This window comes from Pithys albifrons, chromosome 7, assembly GCF_047495875.1.
Source record: "Pithys albifrons albifrons isolate INPA30051 chromosome 7, PitAlb_v1, whole genome shotgun sequence".
NCBI classification, from domain to species: domain Eukaryota; kingdom Metazoa; phylum Chordata; class Aves; order Passeriformes; family Thamnophilidae; genus Pithys; species Pithys albifrons.
Window position 1 is genome coordinate 31,573,556 of NC_092464.1, and position 18,247 is coordinate 31,591,802.

General features: G+C 37.0%; 1 protein-coding gene across 12 annotated transcripts in view; it reads right to left on the minus strand.

The window, feature by feature from the left end:
• The window catches only part of MACC1 (MET transcriptional regulator MACC1), a 92,181-nt gene that overhangs the window by 39,437 nt on the left and 34,497 nt on the right, over nucleotides 1-18,247 (minus strand). For 3 of the 12 annotated variants that reach the window (XR_011698302.1, XM_071560878.1, XM_071560875.1), the window contains exon 7: nucleotides 13,732-13,851. Coding sequence is in view for 7 of the 12 variants with exons in the window: in XM_071560878.1 (XP_071416979.1) it covers nucleotides 13,732-13,851 (120 nt within the window). In the remaining 5 variants the exon portion in view is untranslated. Of the gene's footprint in view, nucleotides 1-3,063; nucleotides 18,081-18,247 lie in introns of those variants that run through there. The other 9 variants (XM_071560874.1, XM_071560872.1, XR_011698301.1 and 6 more) reach the window with 8 other exon arrangements.

Genomic DNA, 18,247 nt, shown 5'->3' on the forward strand with positions numbered 1-18,247 from the left:
GTGATAGATTTGTTTATTTCTGACATCAGAAAATCAAGTCCTTTTTCTGCAGAGCTTCCAGATTCCTGGTTCTACCTCCAGAACTTTTTCCCCTGGAAAACCAGAGCAGTGTTTATAGGGGCACCCCCTGTACTGGGAAGTTTAGTGAGATCCATTAGAAAAAACAAACAAACAAACAAAAAGGTCTAAAAAAACAGAAAAAGCTGAGATTACGAACTAAGGAGCACCAGTTCCATCACCAACCACTAGCTTCTGTGAAGGGCAATAAAATAAGATTAACCAAGTTATGGCTCTGACTGAGAAACCAGAGTGCAAAAGAGCAAGATGGGTGAGGGTTTAGGGGGAAAGAACGGTCCTGAAGCTGGTGGTGATAAATCTTACTAACACTGGGTTGCTGATTTCTCATGAGGGGTAATATCAATAATAACCTGGCACTTCTTGGTCACTACAGTAAGAAAGATTAATTAGAGATGTTGCCCTGAGATGTTAGTATTGGGTGGTAGGATCCTCTTGTATTCTGGAGATTCCCCTGGGTTATAAGTTAACAAGGATAGGTTTTAGTCAGATTTAGTGAATTTTCTCCTGGACCATAACAGGGTCTATCCTTGTAGTGGTAGTATAAAAAGGTAAAAAAATGGGGGTTTGTGTGAGAATCTATGCATGACTAACATTAATATAATGTAGAGTATTCCTACATGCAGACATGTCTAATAGGATATAATATAATGCAAATACGTACCATAAAATATGCATCACTCTGGGGGGCGAATGGAGGGAAGAGGTTAATTTTTAAGTGAAAACTCTAACTCTAAAACTCCAGTCTTCAATATCTGGTTTACAAGACCAGTGTTTTTATAAACTATTAGAGTGGGTTAGAAGTTGAGTATTTTGTTCTCTAGGACTTTGACAATTGGGAGCAGAATGAGGAGGACAGCAAAGTAGGTAAGTGAAGCCAGTTGTCCAGTGATGATGAATGGGTGTTCTAATGGAGCACTCTGGTTTTTCATTTACAGTGACGCAGTACCTGATGAATGGGGAAGCACTTTCAGCATCCCTTGACTGGAATATTTTCCCTTACTCTGCTATGCTAAGATATTAATATACCATGCTGTTCCTCTGACTATCTTTGAACTAATGTTTGCAAGCAATACATGTAGAAACAGCTCTTATGGCATGAAGAATATTTAGAGCAATAAAGTTGCAATATAATACACAGCTTTTTTTTTCAAGAACATAGTTCCTTCTTGCTATGAAATCTGTTTGCAGAATGGCCATACTTGCACTTAGTTGCTAGAAGAAAGCATGCTTGCATTTTCCCTCTTTTTTAAAAAAGAGGGTTTATGTTTACCTTGACAGAAGAGAGCTAAGAGTGCAGGTCACAAGCCCTGTGGCCCTGCAGCAGTTGTGCTGGAAGGCCAGTATGATGGCAAGGTAAGGACTCCCTGCCTTAACTCCATGGGTGCCTGGACCCCAGTTCCTGCCCTGGCACATGGGAAACTCATAACAATCCTTCAGAGCCAGGGCATGGGATTATGGTTTTTTGCTCTGAAATTCAAACCTGCAGCTACTGATTTAATCATCATGAATTTCATAAAGTTTTACAGAAATTTTCTAGGTGAAGTATTTTTGTGTGTGATGGTGTTGTATTAAAAAGCTATTGACTATTTAGACCTTGTTAATGCTTAATAAAAACACTGTTTGGAGAGTGAGACAACTAAAGCAAGTCAGATCATGCAGAATGCAATGATGGTATATGAAGGGTTAACGTTCAGTACTGAAACTGTCAGGAACATCTCAACCAAAAATGACAGTTTTATAGCATCTTAAATAATATACCTTTACTTTGCTCAGCAGCACTTCAGAGCTTTCATATATCAATTGGCCCAGAAGGAAAATGTGAACATTATTGTTTTGTCTAAACAAAACAAGTCTGTTCCAATAAGCTTTCTGGCCAAAAATAATAGGACTAAAATAATATGCCAAAATCAATGTGTGCTTAATATCGGTGTAAAGTTCATTTGTTTTTGTTTGGGTCTATACACTGGCAAACCTTTATGGAATGTGGAGTTCTTGTAAAGTTCTATGGTTTTGGAGCCTATAGACAAATTCAGTAATATAAAAATGCATATGATTTATGACCAGTACTTGAAACAATACTTCAGAACTATTGGTAAAGATCAAATTCTTACTTGCCCCTATTCCATCTTGTTTTCTGTGGAAAAATGTCAGTATTTGCTGCTGAAGTCCCAGTGTAGTATATGAGTCCACTTGTGTCACTGCACAGATCCTTCAAACTTATCACTGACCAAATAATGTTTCTGGGGGTCACTGTGCTTTATGAGGAAGCTATGCCAGTTCCAACCAACAGATATTAAGCTCAACCAAGTGCAAGGCATTTTCCTTCACATTACAGCTAAACTCTCATAACCACCTCTATCCAAAAGAAATATGAGCTCTTAACAGCTTTGAGGCAAAACCTCATAATAATAACTTTTTTATGTAGCATTTTTCATTTCAGGATTGCACAAAGCACTTTGATTCATGGAATTGCTTTAAAGCCAAGAGAAATCTTGGTTTTGGTCTCCTGCAAATCAAAGATTTGTAGTTCTTCTACAGTGCCTTGTAACTTGGGACTACTGTAGCAATCTTGAAAAACCCCCATCAGGTTATGTCAGACTTATTTTGCAAATAGAGAAATTGTGATATTCAGTTAACTGGCTGACTCTGAACACACTGCATGAAATTCAGTGCTCAAAATAAATTGATATTAATCTACGGATAAATTGTTTTAGCAGCTGCAAAATGATTAGCTATTTTCAGACACGCATTTGGTATGGAAAAAAAAAGCTTCTGAGCACAGTACCCTCTTAAAATCTAAGGACTTGTGTGAAAAGAATTAACTGTCTTTAATTGAAAGTGTAAGAGCAGTGATAGACACATGATATTAATAATTTGGGGGTTTCATTATAGTATTTGGAGTCAAAACATAACATAGAGAATGTTGTTTTTCTTCCTTATATACCGTTAGCAAGCCTAGTGGTGATGAAAACAAGTCATAAGGGACACTTTAAGGAGATTTTATTACATTTCTTTGCCATGAAAAAATAATGAAATAGAAATAAAAGAGAGACAAATCAAAGTGCAACAAAAGAAAGTGGAGATTCAATGCTGTTTATGTTTCATGCTAATAAAGGATAGCATTCTATAGTTTTTATGATGCACTAACGAGCAAAACTATGTAGATAAATATGGAGCAATTCAAACAGAATGGCAGGCACAAAGGGGCTTTACAAAATTTGTAATGGGACTGATTAAATTATAAGATTTATTTTTATCTACAGTGGTGACTTTCTGAGGCCTAGTGCAAGATATGCTGTTCAAAGTTAGGATCAGTGAAACACAGTTAACTAATCGAGTTTATGGCTAAACTAAAGTTGCTGGATTATTCACTAGCTATAGGAAAAATAATATCAACATAACTCAAGTTGCATATAAGTTTTTTAGGCTTGGTTTTAGATGTTAATGCTTATAACTATATAAGATGCATAATAACTCCAACTCTGCCAAACTCTTATTGTGAGGCTTTATTTTTAGATTTCCATACAGTCTTTCTAATACAGTTATGCGAGTGAGTTTTTAGTGATTTTTTAAATATATTTTCCTTTAGTAAATTTTATTTTTGATGTTGTTGCTTTATCTAATGATAGGATTTAAAATACCTTAAATGACTAATGAGTCTAGGGCTTGTAGGGAACATACTTCCCTACAGAAAAGTTTTCACTGTTTTGGAAGAACCATTCTTTCATTAATTTAGATTTGCTTTTTTTTTTTTTCAAATTAGTACCAAAATTATCTACTTAATCATGAAAAACAGTCATTTATTTCTCTAGGAATGCAGTATAGCCTTATATCTATTTAGGCTTCTTGTTTGTTACACTTTGAATCAGGTCCTGAGTATTGACAGAAAGACTCCATTCTGCTGAAGTATGTCTTTCATTTTAGCACTAACTAGATGAAAGGAATGTTTCATACAGGGTCACCTGGTTTTTTAGCTGATTTCTCACCATTCATGAAAAGTTAGACTTTTCCATCTTAACTGAAAAAGCCAAGGAAGCAAAATAAAATTACCCGTTTTTCACCTTGCGCACTTAGAGCCACTCAGATCAGTCTGCAGTCTGTTATCTGGCAATATACATTGTTGCACACTCCGCCTCAGGAATATGTTAGGATTTTTTCACCTGACTCATATTTATAAAAGGAATATATTCTTGTCCCAGAGGAGATAACAGTGTAATAATTAGACATCTAAGAGACAGCAGAGGTAGGGGTACAGAGAGAGCAGTCTGAAGGAAAAGTTTGATGTAACCTCTCACTCATCAAAAAAACAGCCAATGTGCTAGCAGAAAGAGCATACTATGACACCTGATTCCTTTTCTTAATATCAAATATGGAAAATCAGAAGAAAAAGCTACACTAAAGTTCTTTTGAAATGATGTTACAATCTTTTCCCTTCCCTGTCTACACTGCTATTTCTCCTTTGAGTTCACAGGGGAATTGCTTTGGGAAAGCCTTTTCCAAACCACTCTAGTTGCCTGGTCATATAATAAGTACAGTTTTGGGGAAAAAAAAATAGTTCTTGGATTAGAGGCAAGTGTATGTCTACTTAGAGTGTCTTTGCTCATCTTAATATAAAAGGCCAGTCAATGCATATTACAGATTAATATGTCATGAAATCACAGGTTTATGAAAAAACAGGGTTGAAAAAAATCAGAAAAAGTCATGAACCTTATTCCTCTGCCTGAAAGTAGAACCAGCCAGGTGTGTGCCATTTTAAAAGTGGAGATGGCACAGCTCCTTTGCAGTGGGTTCATTCTTACTGGTAGGTTACTCCTGATAATGAACTTCCACATTTTCTCCTGCAAGTCAAGGTCATCCAGTTGTTCTGGCTGCTCCTGCCTTAGCAATACATTGTGGCACAAGGTACTACAATAAAACTGAGCCATGTTCAGTAGGAGGTACATCAAATTTTTAGTGATGTTCTCTTTTAACCGTTAATTTGTTTGCTAGTAGGAACACTGATACAAATAAAAAGTGAGGAGACTGACAGTATCCTTTAAATTAACCTTTTTTTTTTAATTGAGGTGCAATTGAAAAATAGATCAGAGAAAAAGAAAATGTAGCACTTGACGGTTTCTGTTGGTACTGTGATACTTCCTCAGATAATTGCAGTAATCTAATTGTATTTTTTAAGTAATCAAGCAGTTTTCCAAAATAATTATTATCAGTTGTATGTTCCCTAAAACCAGCACATTCAGTATCTATGTATCCAATCATATCATATCAAATTAGACAGAATCTTTTTCATATTTTTGACAACAACTTTACAAAATTTTGTACTGAAGTGAAGGCTGAAAAGCTTAATGGAACATATTAGTTTGAAAACTAGTGATTTTTATTAGACAAAATGGCTTTTATATTGTGCCCAAATATTTCATCTGTTATTTTTTTCTGAACCCAAAGTAAATGCATCTCCAAGAATTGATTTTTTACACATTTATTTTGGTGTTAAAAATTAATTTATATTAAATAAATTATTTAGACTCATGGCAATTTATTATATAAATACTTAATTGCAGTGAATATTACAGATCTGATGCTAAAGGGTCAATTTAGCAAAACATTTTAAGGATGAGCATAAAAATGTTTGATTTCAATGGAAGTTAAGCTGAATTGCACATACTCTGAATCTTAACACACTTGTAGTTTGGTTAAGACCCATTTGGTAGTGAGGAAATAAAACCTGCAATTTAGCCTAATTCAGTTTTTCAAGAGCGAAGGTCAGAAGTTTGCCTCCGCCATCATTCTGCCATCACTATGCTACTTCTCTAGAATAAAAGGAAAAGCTGCTGAAGGGGAAGAAATGCACTACATCCGAGCTGTCAAACACTTGGTGTTCAGCCTCTATATCTGGTAACTTGAAACAATGAAATGGTGTCATCCTCTTCCTGGTGCTATAAGGGCAAAATAGAGAAACAATGACTATCCCATGCTTTAGACTGACAAGGAAGTGGGAGAGATAACTTTGGTGCATTCCTCTGCTTCAGGGTTCCTATTTTGCCTCAGGTAAATCATTTTTCCAGCTGTAAAACAAGGGTGAATATGACTCCCCATTCCTCGAAGTGTTGTGAAAAGATCTATTATGTATCAGATACTCAAGAAAGACTATACTGGGGATCTGAAACATTTCAAAAAGATGTTCATTATGATACCTCCAAGAAACTTAATTCTGGGTGATAATTTAACCTATCTGAAAACATTCTTAAAACTCAACTTAGTTGAGTTTAGACTTGTTTAGACCTTTATGGGAAGGAATATGTTAAAACTGAAACAACAGTAGTTAGATTTTCATTGCAATTTAACTCACTCAAGAACAGTAAATGACTTCATGTCACAAATATAATGTTACCAGAGTGTCCTAAACCATGGATTCATATCAATCTTTTAGCAGACTGCAGACTTAAATTGCCAAATTTTAAAAGAACATTTTCTGAAACACAATCCTTTAAATTTGTTTCAAACCGGTGATTCAAAACCAGACAGTTCAAGTCATTCGAACATCTTGGAAATCTCAATCTTGATTTTAGAGCAGCTCACACTATTTTTATGATCCATTGCATTCAAAAAGCCCTTTATAAACTTTCCTTCAGAAGTCTTGGACATGATAGTGAACATAAGCAATTTCTACAACATAAGTCATAGGGATAGGTTTCAGCTCATACACAAATTCTGGTACAGTTGAAGATTTGAAAAATGAGTACAGAATAGAAGGGCTGACTCAGCATTAACCTTGTGCAATTAAATCAATATTGTAATACAGACCCTTAAGCTGAGACAACATCACCTTTCCTGAGCACTCCTATTTACTGCATGCAGCAGCACTTTGTGTGAATCCTGCTTATACCATTACAGGAAAGAATTTAAAATAGAAGTAAAGTGCAGTGGTTACCTGGAGTCTGGCTTTTGGAAAGGGAGGATGTTACATTGAATATGAGTCATTGGTTAGTCTTCTAGAAATCACATTTATCATCTAGACTTCTCAGTCATAAAAATGCTACAAACTGTATTAAAATAGATACATAGAAAGCTTCCAAATTTGTTTCCTTTGAAGTTTTTCTTATTTGAAATAGATTTTTCTAATCAAAAGCAAAAGATTCTGGATTGAATTTAATCATATAGAGTTGTATACAAGAAATAAAGTGTTAAAAATATCTGATTCATTGCCCAAGTTGTATTTACTACTTTGTAATATATTTTCTCAGAAATAAGAAACTGATGGGGCAAGCAGCATAAAGTGAACACACTGAGGAGTAGGACATGACTTTTTTGTCTTTGATGGTGCCAGAAGCGTACACTTTCATTTCAACACTCTCCAGTGTCTCCTTTTTGAGAGGTCCCATGAGAGGTCTGTGGCTCAGGGCACTTAAGAGGATATGGCTGTAGTCTGAATGTATTTCATATCACAAAAAGAAGGCAAGGCTCCTTGACTTGGGGAACTGGCCACACAGTAATATGCAGGCTTTGCTTTCAGATGCAGCAAAATATTGTGGCTCATACCAAATTTGTGTTATTACTTAACATACTAACTCTTCTATTCAGTGCATCTGACCAAGTGTTATAGAACTACAATTCATGTGCAACTTGTAACCTGTACTTGTGACTCAGCAGCCAGATAAAAACTCTGTGACAACATAATAAAAAATTCTAAAAGAATAAGCAAGTTACTAAATTAACTACCATTGGAAAGCATGATATTCAAGGCCATCAGTTCTACGTGTGTATTTCAGTACCTTCTGCTGCTCTCATGTCCCCAGAAGCTATCAGACCTCTTTTAAAACAGGTACTATTTTAGTCATTTTGTTAAGACAAAGTTTGGTTCAAGTTTTGTGATGCCTCTCAGGTCTGCTACAGCGTTTTGTAAATGAGAAGTTGCAGAAAGACACATGCTTTTCTATCTATGTTTAGTGACTATTAGTTAGACTTAAAAACTATCTGATTAAAATAGTGTGAATGAACAATTTACAATTAACCCTGTATTTCAGTTACTTTGCAGGTGGTATGACTCAGCTAGTATTATTGTAGCAACACTGTTCACATTATTTCATAATAAAAAAGAGAGAACTAACAGCAGTATTCTAAATGTCTGGTTGTTTTGAAGTGTTGATAGTTTTCTAGTTCCTCTCTCCTCTAAAAAATTTCATGATAGTTTGGTTAGGATGATCTACTTCTTTGCATGAAAGAAAGAAAATAAATGTAAACTTATCCATAAGAAAACATATGGCACATGGTTCTTTTTGAAAAGTCAACATCATGCTGAACTGAATAGCTGTTATTCTAAGTCTGAAATCATTTAGTTGAATCTGGATCTCATGCCACAATTTTGCCTCCTCACTGTAGAAGTCTATGGCATTCATCTTTTTAATTATGCATTTCTCATTGTGTGTTTTGAAGGTGGATGTGAAGATCTTCCTACTACAGGACCCCTACTTTGCTTATGAGGCAAAACAGAATTCTTTTTAGAAACACAGGAGTGATGGAGACACTTTTAACATGCAAAGCTGAAGGTCTGAGGTTGGGCTGAGTGCTGCTCAAGGGAGCACTTAACAGGAGGTAGCTGAAAGGTTTAACCACCATAGCTGTTACAGGTGTCTTAAGGTAGTTTAAGGTGTCTAAAAACTGTTACAGTACTCTGAGAATAAAATACTAATATTAGGAGGCTATAGCATTTTATGCCTGTGTTGCTCAATTAACACCAGTAAATGGTAAGTCAGCATTCTAAGAAGTGGAATCTGGCTCAGTCATTTGATTCAGATTATTTGTGGTTTTCATCAAAAGATGGAAAAAAGACATATGCCTGAGAGTCGAGTTCACTAGAGCTATGAACAGTAAAAAGTCTAGTGAGGTCATTTGGCTTAGTTAAAAAATAACATAGCCTCCACTACTTAGAAAATTTCTAATCTGTGTCTATACAACTTTATGACTCTCTTTAGAATAAATAAAATACAAACAATACATTCTCTCATGTTCCATTTGAATTAGGCTAGAAAGCATTACTGGGGCCATATGGCGTGTGCGGAGTTAGGCATCCCTCAGCTGCCTGAGAATGATCAGCTGTTACTGTTATGGTCTGTTATGGTGTAAAACTATTCAAAATCCTTAAAGGGGTAGATGTTACCCCTTCGTAAACAAGCATATTAAAATTATGCCAAACTGGACAGGTCTGAAAATTTTTCTGTACCTCTTTTCTCTCTCTCTCTCTCTCTCTCTCTAAAGGAGAAAGAAGAGAGAAAGAAGTATTTCTTCCTCTTTCTTATTCGGTAACTGGAAAATACCATCACAGAGATTGAATTAAATAGCTAAAGATGGTAAGCACCCAAGGTATAAAAAAGCTGTCTCAGGCCCAGACGTAAAGAGCACAAATGATGCCATTATTTTTGCTCAGACTCCACACTGGAGTTTGTTTTATCTTTCATGAGAACCATACTCTATACTTTAGGTAGTTAAGTAAACACTGGGGTTTTTTAGTGCTAATGTAGTCATAATTTTAGCAAATCTTACAAAATAAACATAAGAGGACTGAAAATAATCCCAGCACTTTAAGTTTATGGTAAGTGAATAGTTTGGAAAAAAAAGTGTCACGGTCAAACAAACAGAGTGTTACTGAAAATAATTAGTGTGCTTTGTCCTTTGGAGTACTACTTTTAAACCTTATCCAGTTTATCCTGCTCTTGACATTCTGCTGCTGACATCAAATGGACATTTTACAGCTAGATACCTAGACTGTCTCACAGGTCTTTATGTCCTAGAAGAAGCTAACCATGTAAAATCAGATTAGCAAACCATCAAGCCATTTATAAAGTGTCTCCAAATATCTCCTGGATTCTGTAGTAAAATTCCACAGCAATCGCCACAGCTCCCAGAGAACTGCAAAGCTTACTTCTCATTTGGATGGCAAAGAGGGTGATTAGCTATTTTTTGTCACTGTTCTAATTGAAGCACACTTGCAATAAGACTTTAAAAATTATTTTTAAAGGGGGGTGTGTGTGTTGTGTTATGTTATATGATTTGTATATATTTATTGCTATTTCAAAAACTTCAGATCCAAGCCTCACTTAGTATGTACTTAAATCAGTGGTGCTGGATTGATACACACAGATTCTGTGCATTTGACTTAGAATTAATAGTTATGTGAGTTTTATATCTGTTTTATAGGCAGAAAGTTTAGGTGGAAAATTTGGAAGGTAGCCTCTGATATAGAATGAATCACCTGTAATATATGGTGCTATTCTAGAAAGGCTGTAGCTCCTTCCTTACCCTTACCCTTACCAATTCAGTGTGCTCACTTGGTGTCCAGTGATGCTGAGTTGCTTAGTGAAATATTGCTTCTCCTTTTCTGTCTGGATAACTGCTACTTTAAATGCTGAAATGGTGTGAAGGTGCTTATCTATAAGCAGCCAAGCTGAAGTTTTCTGGTTGAGCACTTATGGTTACATGCCATAATACCTATACTAGCATATGTTGTGTCATCCTTGAAAGAAAGAGTGTTAATCATCCTAGCTGCTTTTCTTTTCTCTTTTCCATTGTCATTTTAGCCAAGAAAATGACACTGGGCTTATTTTAATTCATAATGGTAAGACATCTCCTGGTCAAGAAAAAAACTCAAGGAAGGACTTCACAAGACAACTAAGCCATGCTCTGACACTGAAGGCAGCCAGTTCAACTCACTGAATCAGTAGAAGCTAATTTAGGAAAACAACGGTTATGTTTTATTTCAGGCTAGTACATTTCAGATATTTGTCAAAGAATTGCAAAGGAGAGACAAGCCATTTAGCCCTTTAAAGAGCAATGTCTCCTTTAGCTGGTCAGCTGGAAATCTGCTCCTTAAGTTTTAAAGAATGAAGTTAAATATATCCAAATCCCTTGAAAGGCATTTAAGAGAAGACTGGTGGTAAAAGTCGGCATGCCCCACTGACACAGCATGCTCTCTGACAAGATCTGTCTAACAGTTGAATCTAACAGCAGGAATTCAGGGCACACAACACGTTCATAAGATGTGACAGCAGGCCAGGTTTATAAAGGGGATAGAAAGAGTGATATTTCTGATTTCTTAAGACTGGGTTTGTTTTTTAAGTTTACTTGGTTTTGTGATTTCTTTGGTTTTTTCTTTTTTTTTTTTTCAAATTTGTGGCTGTCTTCTATGAATAAATGTGCTGTCTACTTTGGAGTTACATAAATGTGTGCTTTCACTTGAATTTGACCTTGAATTGCCTTGAATGAAGTGCAAATTCATGGTAAATAAACAGCAGGAGTGAATTCCTTGTATAACGGTCCTGGGCCACCCTGGATCTGTAAAGAGAGAACACTATTCCAGCTGCATGGACCAGGTAAAGATCTGGTAGCATAGCTGACTGAAAGAAATTTCTTCCAATAGTAGGAGGTAGCCATGAAAATAATTCAGCTTGTAGCAAGATAGCAAGATCTGCGTTTGGAATCCAGGTCTCCTCCAGAAGTAACTCATAGCACCTGGTGAAATAGGCAGCCCTGGAAAGGGCTTGAATTTGTTATTCCTCATCATTTATACTGCCAGTTATGTGAACTCTGACAAGGGAGTAATGGGAACAGACACATTGATAGTGCTCAAAACAAAGTCTTGACTCAGGAAAATATTGACTGCTGTTTGCTCAACACCACTGGAGAAGACAATGTAAGAAGTGGCTAGTACAATGACTGGGGCTAGAACACAAGATTTTCAATTCTTTATTTCATGTCAGTCACCTTCAATTGTTCGGTGCAGTCAATCATGAATATTTATGTGTGTACCATCCTTGTTTGTAAGAGAATTAAGTCCATGGTTCTCAAACTGCTGTTGCAGAATCAGATGACTAATGGTATTAAAATAACAGGCATGATCAAAGGAACAATGACAGCTGTAAATTAGTGAACATCTGTGACCTTTCAGCATAGATGAAAAGCATCTCTGTGTCCTTTACAGTTGAATTCTGTGGTTACTTCAAGGAGATCTTGACAACTGCTCTTTGCTCTGACTTTATGCAATGCTTAGCATAACAGTAGTGATGCTGCCTGTTTCTGGATCAGTTACTACAAATAGTACAGTAATAAAACCCTTCAAATACATTGGTGTAAATTATCTCCTGACCTTCAGCTGTGCCACATCAGCATCAGACTACAAATCTCCACAGTATGGCTTTTTCACTGTTTACAGCAATATGCAAGATGTGTCAAAGAGGCATAAGGAGGTGCAGATGTAATAGAAGAGTAATGAAAGACAAAGGCGGGGTAATAATATTATATGTTTCCTTCAAAGTAATCTTAATAACTCTTCATGTCACCATGACAGTGAAACGGCTAAAAGTAAGCCAGTCTGTAAACAAAACAAAATCAAACAAATCAACCAGCCAAAAGCAAAACAACACTAACAAACAAAAAACAAACAAACAAAATGCCAAAACCAAGCTAAACCAAACTAAACCAATTAAAAAAAATCACTCAATGATCAGAATAGGAAAAAAAAAGGGCAGAATTTTGAAGACTGAGACTTTGAATACCATATTAATCCCATTAATGTAATTGGAATTTCATAATGCTTTAACTTCTATAGGTACTTTGTAGGTACTTAAAACTTTTAAACTTTCCTATGATCCTCTCCTACATTAATTAAGCTAATTACAAATAAGTGTACAAGCAAAACTATGCACAACTATGATTACTGTATTCTGCTCAGAAATGATTGATTTTTTGAAGAGTACTAGCTACAGAGAAATGTTTTCCAGAACTATATAAGACCCAAACAAGGCTAGAAAAAAATAATTCATAGTTTTCTATTATTGCATTCATGTATGGAAACTGTGAGGCGTCTTCCACTAAATGAAACACAGAAAAGAGAAATAACTCCAGATTAATGAAGATTCACTGGTTTTTATTAGCCTGTGACTTGAGACTATGGCTGACCTAAGTGCTTATTCCCTTCTAATTCATGTTGTTTTGCAAAATTTTGGTGGGCCATAACTAATAACATCATGCAGGAATGCTCTAACTAACCTCAGCAATTATTTCTCTGTCTGAAACTCTGTGCTGTACTGGCTTCCTCTTGACATTTGGGTAAGGACTTTTGTGCTCATTATAATCTTAATCAGGTGCTGCCAATATTTCAATAATACCTCCCACAAAAAAGTTTCTTAGTACTGTATACCAGGTGCTGTACCCTTTTGTGATGCACACAACAGCTGGGGGATTGCGAGGAGAGAAAAATTAGAATATTAACTACTTTTTTTAAAAAAGATGAAAAAGCCCTGATGATTTGTGGTATAAGCCATTTAGGATGGGTAAGTACAGAGAAATAGTGTGGGTTTTGGAAGAGTAATTTGTCAGCATTTGCAGGAATGTAATCCTAAAAGTGTAATGCTTGGTGACATAAAATTATCAGAATACAGGTAACCATGGCTGTATAGCTAAGATACTTTAATAGGTAGTGAAAACTATTATTGCTGCACATAATGAAGGGTCAGAGCATCCTTAGCTTATAAACATCTTTTAATGATTCCCTTCTGCCCTAATTAGAAAAGGAGAAACCTAGCAGCACTATTCTAAGTTAATGGGTATCCCTGAAGACAAAAGTAATTGGACTTGAGGGAAAAAATAATGCAACACCAGTACCTTATTTGGATACTTGTAGGTGTGTTCATGTTCTCATTTAGATTATATAGCCCGGGATGCTGTTTGCCCATACTCAGTGATATCTGTTTCGAAAGAATCAGTCTTCTAGAGACAGCTGATCTGAAACAATACAAGAAAGCTGTTCACTTTAGCAAATGTGAAATATGAAATAATATTTCAATTAATTAAAAATGGTAAAAAATCTCACTGCTACCCATTCTGGAGATGTACTTGACATTACACTGAAAAGACTTGGTTTATTTAAATGTTGTCTTTTCTCAAGACAAACTTGCTGATTTGGTGTTACACTGTCTTGGGTGTTACTTGCAGCTGGCTTTTACACAGAGACAGAGGGAGTCCTCTATTAGTGTCTTTGTCTGCTAAAGATATTTCCTAGCTTTTATTTTTACTTGGCACTTAACATTGCCAATGTTGAAATAAAAGAATTAAAGCAGTCAGGATTTCAACAGAAACATCCTGTCTTAGAGGTCCACTGTTATGTGAATAAAAACATCTCTTATATAGCTAATCTTACAGCTCATCACACTTTATGGCCTATAGTTGCAATTCAGGCTAGTTCCTCTCTCCTAAAAGTTCATCCTATATCTGCATATGGTGGGGTATTGGTGACCCCTCCCATGGGTGCACCATCGGTCAGTTGTAGTGTCCTTTCCATGCAGTGAGATGCATAGATCCCACATGCAAAGGATGCCCACAGTTTGGTTAGGTGATGAATTTGTCTGAATAGATGACAGAAAACATACACGCTGTGAATAGCCTGCAAATCCTTTTGGAAGAACCTGTGAACCTTCCTACAGCCAAAACACCAGTATTTCTCAATATACAGCTTCAAGATAATCCAGGTAACTATAAAGTTAGCAACGATTAATGAATAAGGCCTGAGCAAGAGCTCAGAAAAATCCTGGGCGTATCCTCTGAGTGACCTTGAAAAAAAAGCTTTTCTATCTTCACTTTGCTCCTTGTACTTTTTCTCACTATCCATTATTGGAGATGGCTGCACAATAGATCCTCAGCTTCAAACCAGCTATTGATGTAGTACAAGTAGATAACAATAATAATCATCCAAGTAACAATAACCTCTGCTTTCCTCTCTCTGCTCTTTTACATTCCTCTCCCCTACAGACATACTTTAAAGTAGACAAAAATAAACTGAAGAGGGCTCGAAATGTGTTGATTGGCTGTTAATGTCTTGTAGTGGTTTTAATTACTGTGTCTTCCACATCCTATACTTTGTTATCATTTCCTTCGCTGGTGAACTGACCTGACACAAATTTCCATTGGAGTGCAATAGTCCATCAACATTGTTCTTAGACTCTAACATGCTGAGTTTCTGTGCCAGCAGCACTTACCTTTATGCAACCCAATCTCCAAAGTAAAAATCTACTTGTAAGAAGTCTCAAAAGGACAGAAGCCATCTGAGGTTAAAGACACTGTTTAAAACAGGAGCCTGGCCTTAACTACTCTGGTGCTCCTTAATTTCTTGGCTTAATTAATTGAAAATGCATAAAATATCCAGAAACTAGAAACCTGTGAGAAGGTGTCTTTAGTCTAGTGTCGAACTTCACACTTCATCTTTACTCCTGTGTATTAATGGATGGGACTATCACAATTCTCCATTTTCTTTTTTTTTTCTTTCTTTTTTTTTTAATATATTCAACTCTCCTGCCCCAAAAATTATGTGTGGGTAGATTTTTTTGGCTGAGGCAGCCTGTACCCATGTTGTTTTCAACCTCATCAGGGGCTGGATCCTGGAGTCTATTCCTGAGCAAAGAGCCAAACAAAGGGCTAAGTTCAGCCACTGTGGCTCTGATGGGAGAACATCCCATTGCCTGACCAGGGGTCCAACAACAGGTAACAGCAGGATTTGTCAAAACTCAGCAAGAACCCCCAGGACTGTGAGGTGGTGGGCATGGGGCAGTCAAGAGCTGGGAAGAATCACACAGAGGTACATTGCAGGTGACAGAAAGCCTGTGGAGCCAAGGCTGTAGAAGATGGTAATTCAGTTTAGGAAGAGCTTTGGGGGAAGAAGAAAGTACAGGGTGTTGGGTGTCATAGGAAAGGGGTGTTTCATTTCTCAGGACCCAGAGCAGTGGGCAAGGGAGAGTAGCTGAGGTCTGAGAAGTGGAAGTCTAAACAGAATGACTGACAGCTAAGCTGAGAAGACACCTCTGGGAAGAGGGGTGGTAAGATGGTTTGAAAGGATGAGAGTAGCTAGGAAGACAGGCCTGTAGCATGGCTTGCAAAGAGGTCTGTGCCTCCAAAGCACTGAAGTGAACTTTTCCTACCAGCACCTGTCGTGGGAAATGGGCACCAGACAGCCTCCACATGAGTCTGCACTGTTCACTTGCATTCTCCCCATCCCAGCTGCACCACCACTTTTGCTTTATGGAGGCCTTTTATAGGCAAATAAAAAATGAGGAAAGAGCAAAGTCCATTTAGATTTTCTACAGTAGTTTGATATGTTTGATACCCTTACATGAAGGGTAAATGGCCTGCCACTGAAGTCATCGTGCTGGCTAGAGGCCTCCAGGTGAAAAGACTTGTTTGTATGTATGAAAACGGAACTTCTGACCTAAACCTCTTAACTGTACTTGCAGGCATATGTAGGCAATTCAGATTTCTGTTTCTATGAGATAATCCCTCGGCACTAATGACTGAGGTCTGTAAATTATTCAGCAAAATGTCCCAACTTCTTCTTGCTGGGACTTCAGAGCTTTGGGATTTTTTTCTTTTTTTTTTTTCAGATTTGATAATCCTATTTAACCCACCTGAAAATTGAACCCCAGGGAGAGCTTTTCGGTTACACACAATTAGTTTTATAAGCAGCATTATTAAATCATCCATTAGTTGTTTGGGGTTTTTTAAATTCCTTTATTAATAGCAACAAAGGGCTTTGTATGAAGAATAAAGGGTGGCACTATATGAAATGGTTTCAGACTCTAATAATAACTTTTCCTGCTTGTAAGTAGAATTAAGAAATGAACTTTCTTGTCTAAGATTTTGTTTAAAATCTGCCACTCATTTCCCCCCCTTATCCTTCCTCTCTTCATATATTTTTCCCTCAGATGCATGAAATAGGACTGTGCTGGATCCTGAGGGAGAAAAAAGGCCATGGGGCTAAGCCAGGCCTGAGGACTCTGCTTAGGCTGATGTCTCTTTGCCTAAAGTTGAGGATCATGTTCCCCCATCAGCAAGCCTACTAAGAGAGGCAGCAGATCAGAGGATCACAGCTCAGTCCAATGAGCTGCTCTTGGAACCTGAGGTCATGAGTGTTGCTGAATAAATTGAGGAACTGGGGCTGGGGCAGAGAAGAGGTGAGTACTAGAAAGGAGCCAATCAGGTTGTGTGAGGACTGCATGTCTCATGTTTGTAAGCGTGCTGGGAGGATTGGGTGAGAGCAGGCACCTGCCCACTCCATAGTCACAGTGTCCAGAGGGAATGGTGAGAAATAAAGAAATTGCAGGATATTTCTCCTTGCTGCATTTTCAGTATCCGATCCTGTGATATATGGACCTGGTGGCTGTCAACAAACCACCACATCCACAAGGCACTTTTTCCCCATAAATTTGACTAGTTTTCTTTTGCACCCATGTGTGCTTTTGACTTCAACAATATCCTGTACCAACATATTCCCCAATTCCTCACTGTGTGCAAAGGTACTTTTGTTTATTTTTAAACCCACTGCCTGCTAACTTCGTTGTTATGAGACAGACCAAGAAGTCGTTGCTTATTCACTTCCTCCCTGTCACTCCTGATTCCTATTGTTCTCAGGGTACTGTATCTGACAAGGCTGTATTTTAGATATTGTTCTGAGTTTAACAGAAACATAATGTTTAAAGCTCTGAAGTTGTGGAGTGGAACTGTCTGCTCTCCTGGGACTATTGTGCTGCCATCCCTGTTCCTGGCAGGCCACTTCATTTACATTTTAAAACGTGGGATTCAGAATGGATATGTAAATTAAGCGTCTAGTTCATATCCTAACTCCTGGTACCTAGTCTCAAATTTAAATCCTAACCATAAATTTAGAATTTAAGATATAGACTGTATTCCTGTCCAGTTTATACAGAAAGTATCAGATGTAAGTTTGATTTGAGAAAACTAAAATAAGCATTCCATTAAAAACCAATCAGCAGTATTATTTTCTTTCACCAAAGCTTCAGAAGCTTGTGTTAGTCTTGACTATCCTTTTCAAATGGTGATTTGAACCTACCTTCATGATTCTCCAACAAAAAAAGAGAAATTTTGAGGACATATTTTTGTGAGAAGACCTGACTTCCTCAGTAAGGTCCAGAGATTGCTCTCTTCTCAAGACTGGGCTCATTCTGTTTCTGGAAGCAATATAAGCAAATTACTTTTGCTTATGAACATGCTAAAACGAGTGTATGTTCATCTTTTTAACACACAGGATTTTTAAATGAAGAGAAATATGTATAAAGGCATCGCTCATTTCCTGGTATTTGCAGAACAAAGATTATTCCCTCCGTGGCCATCTTTC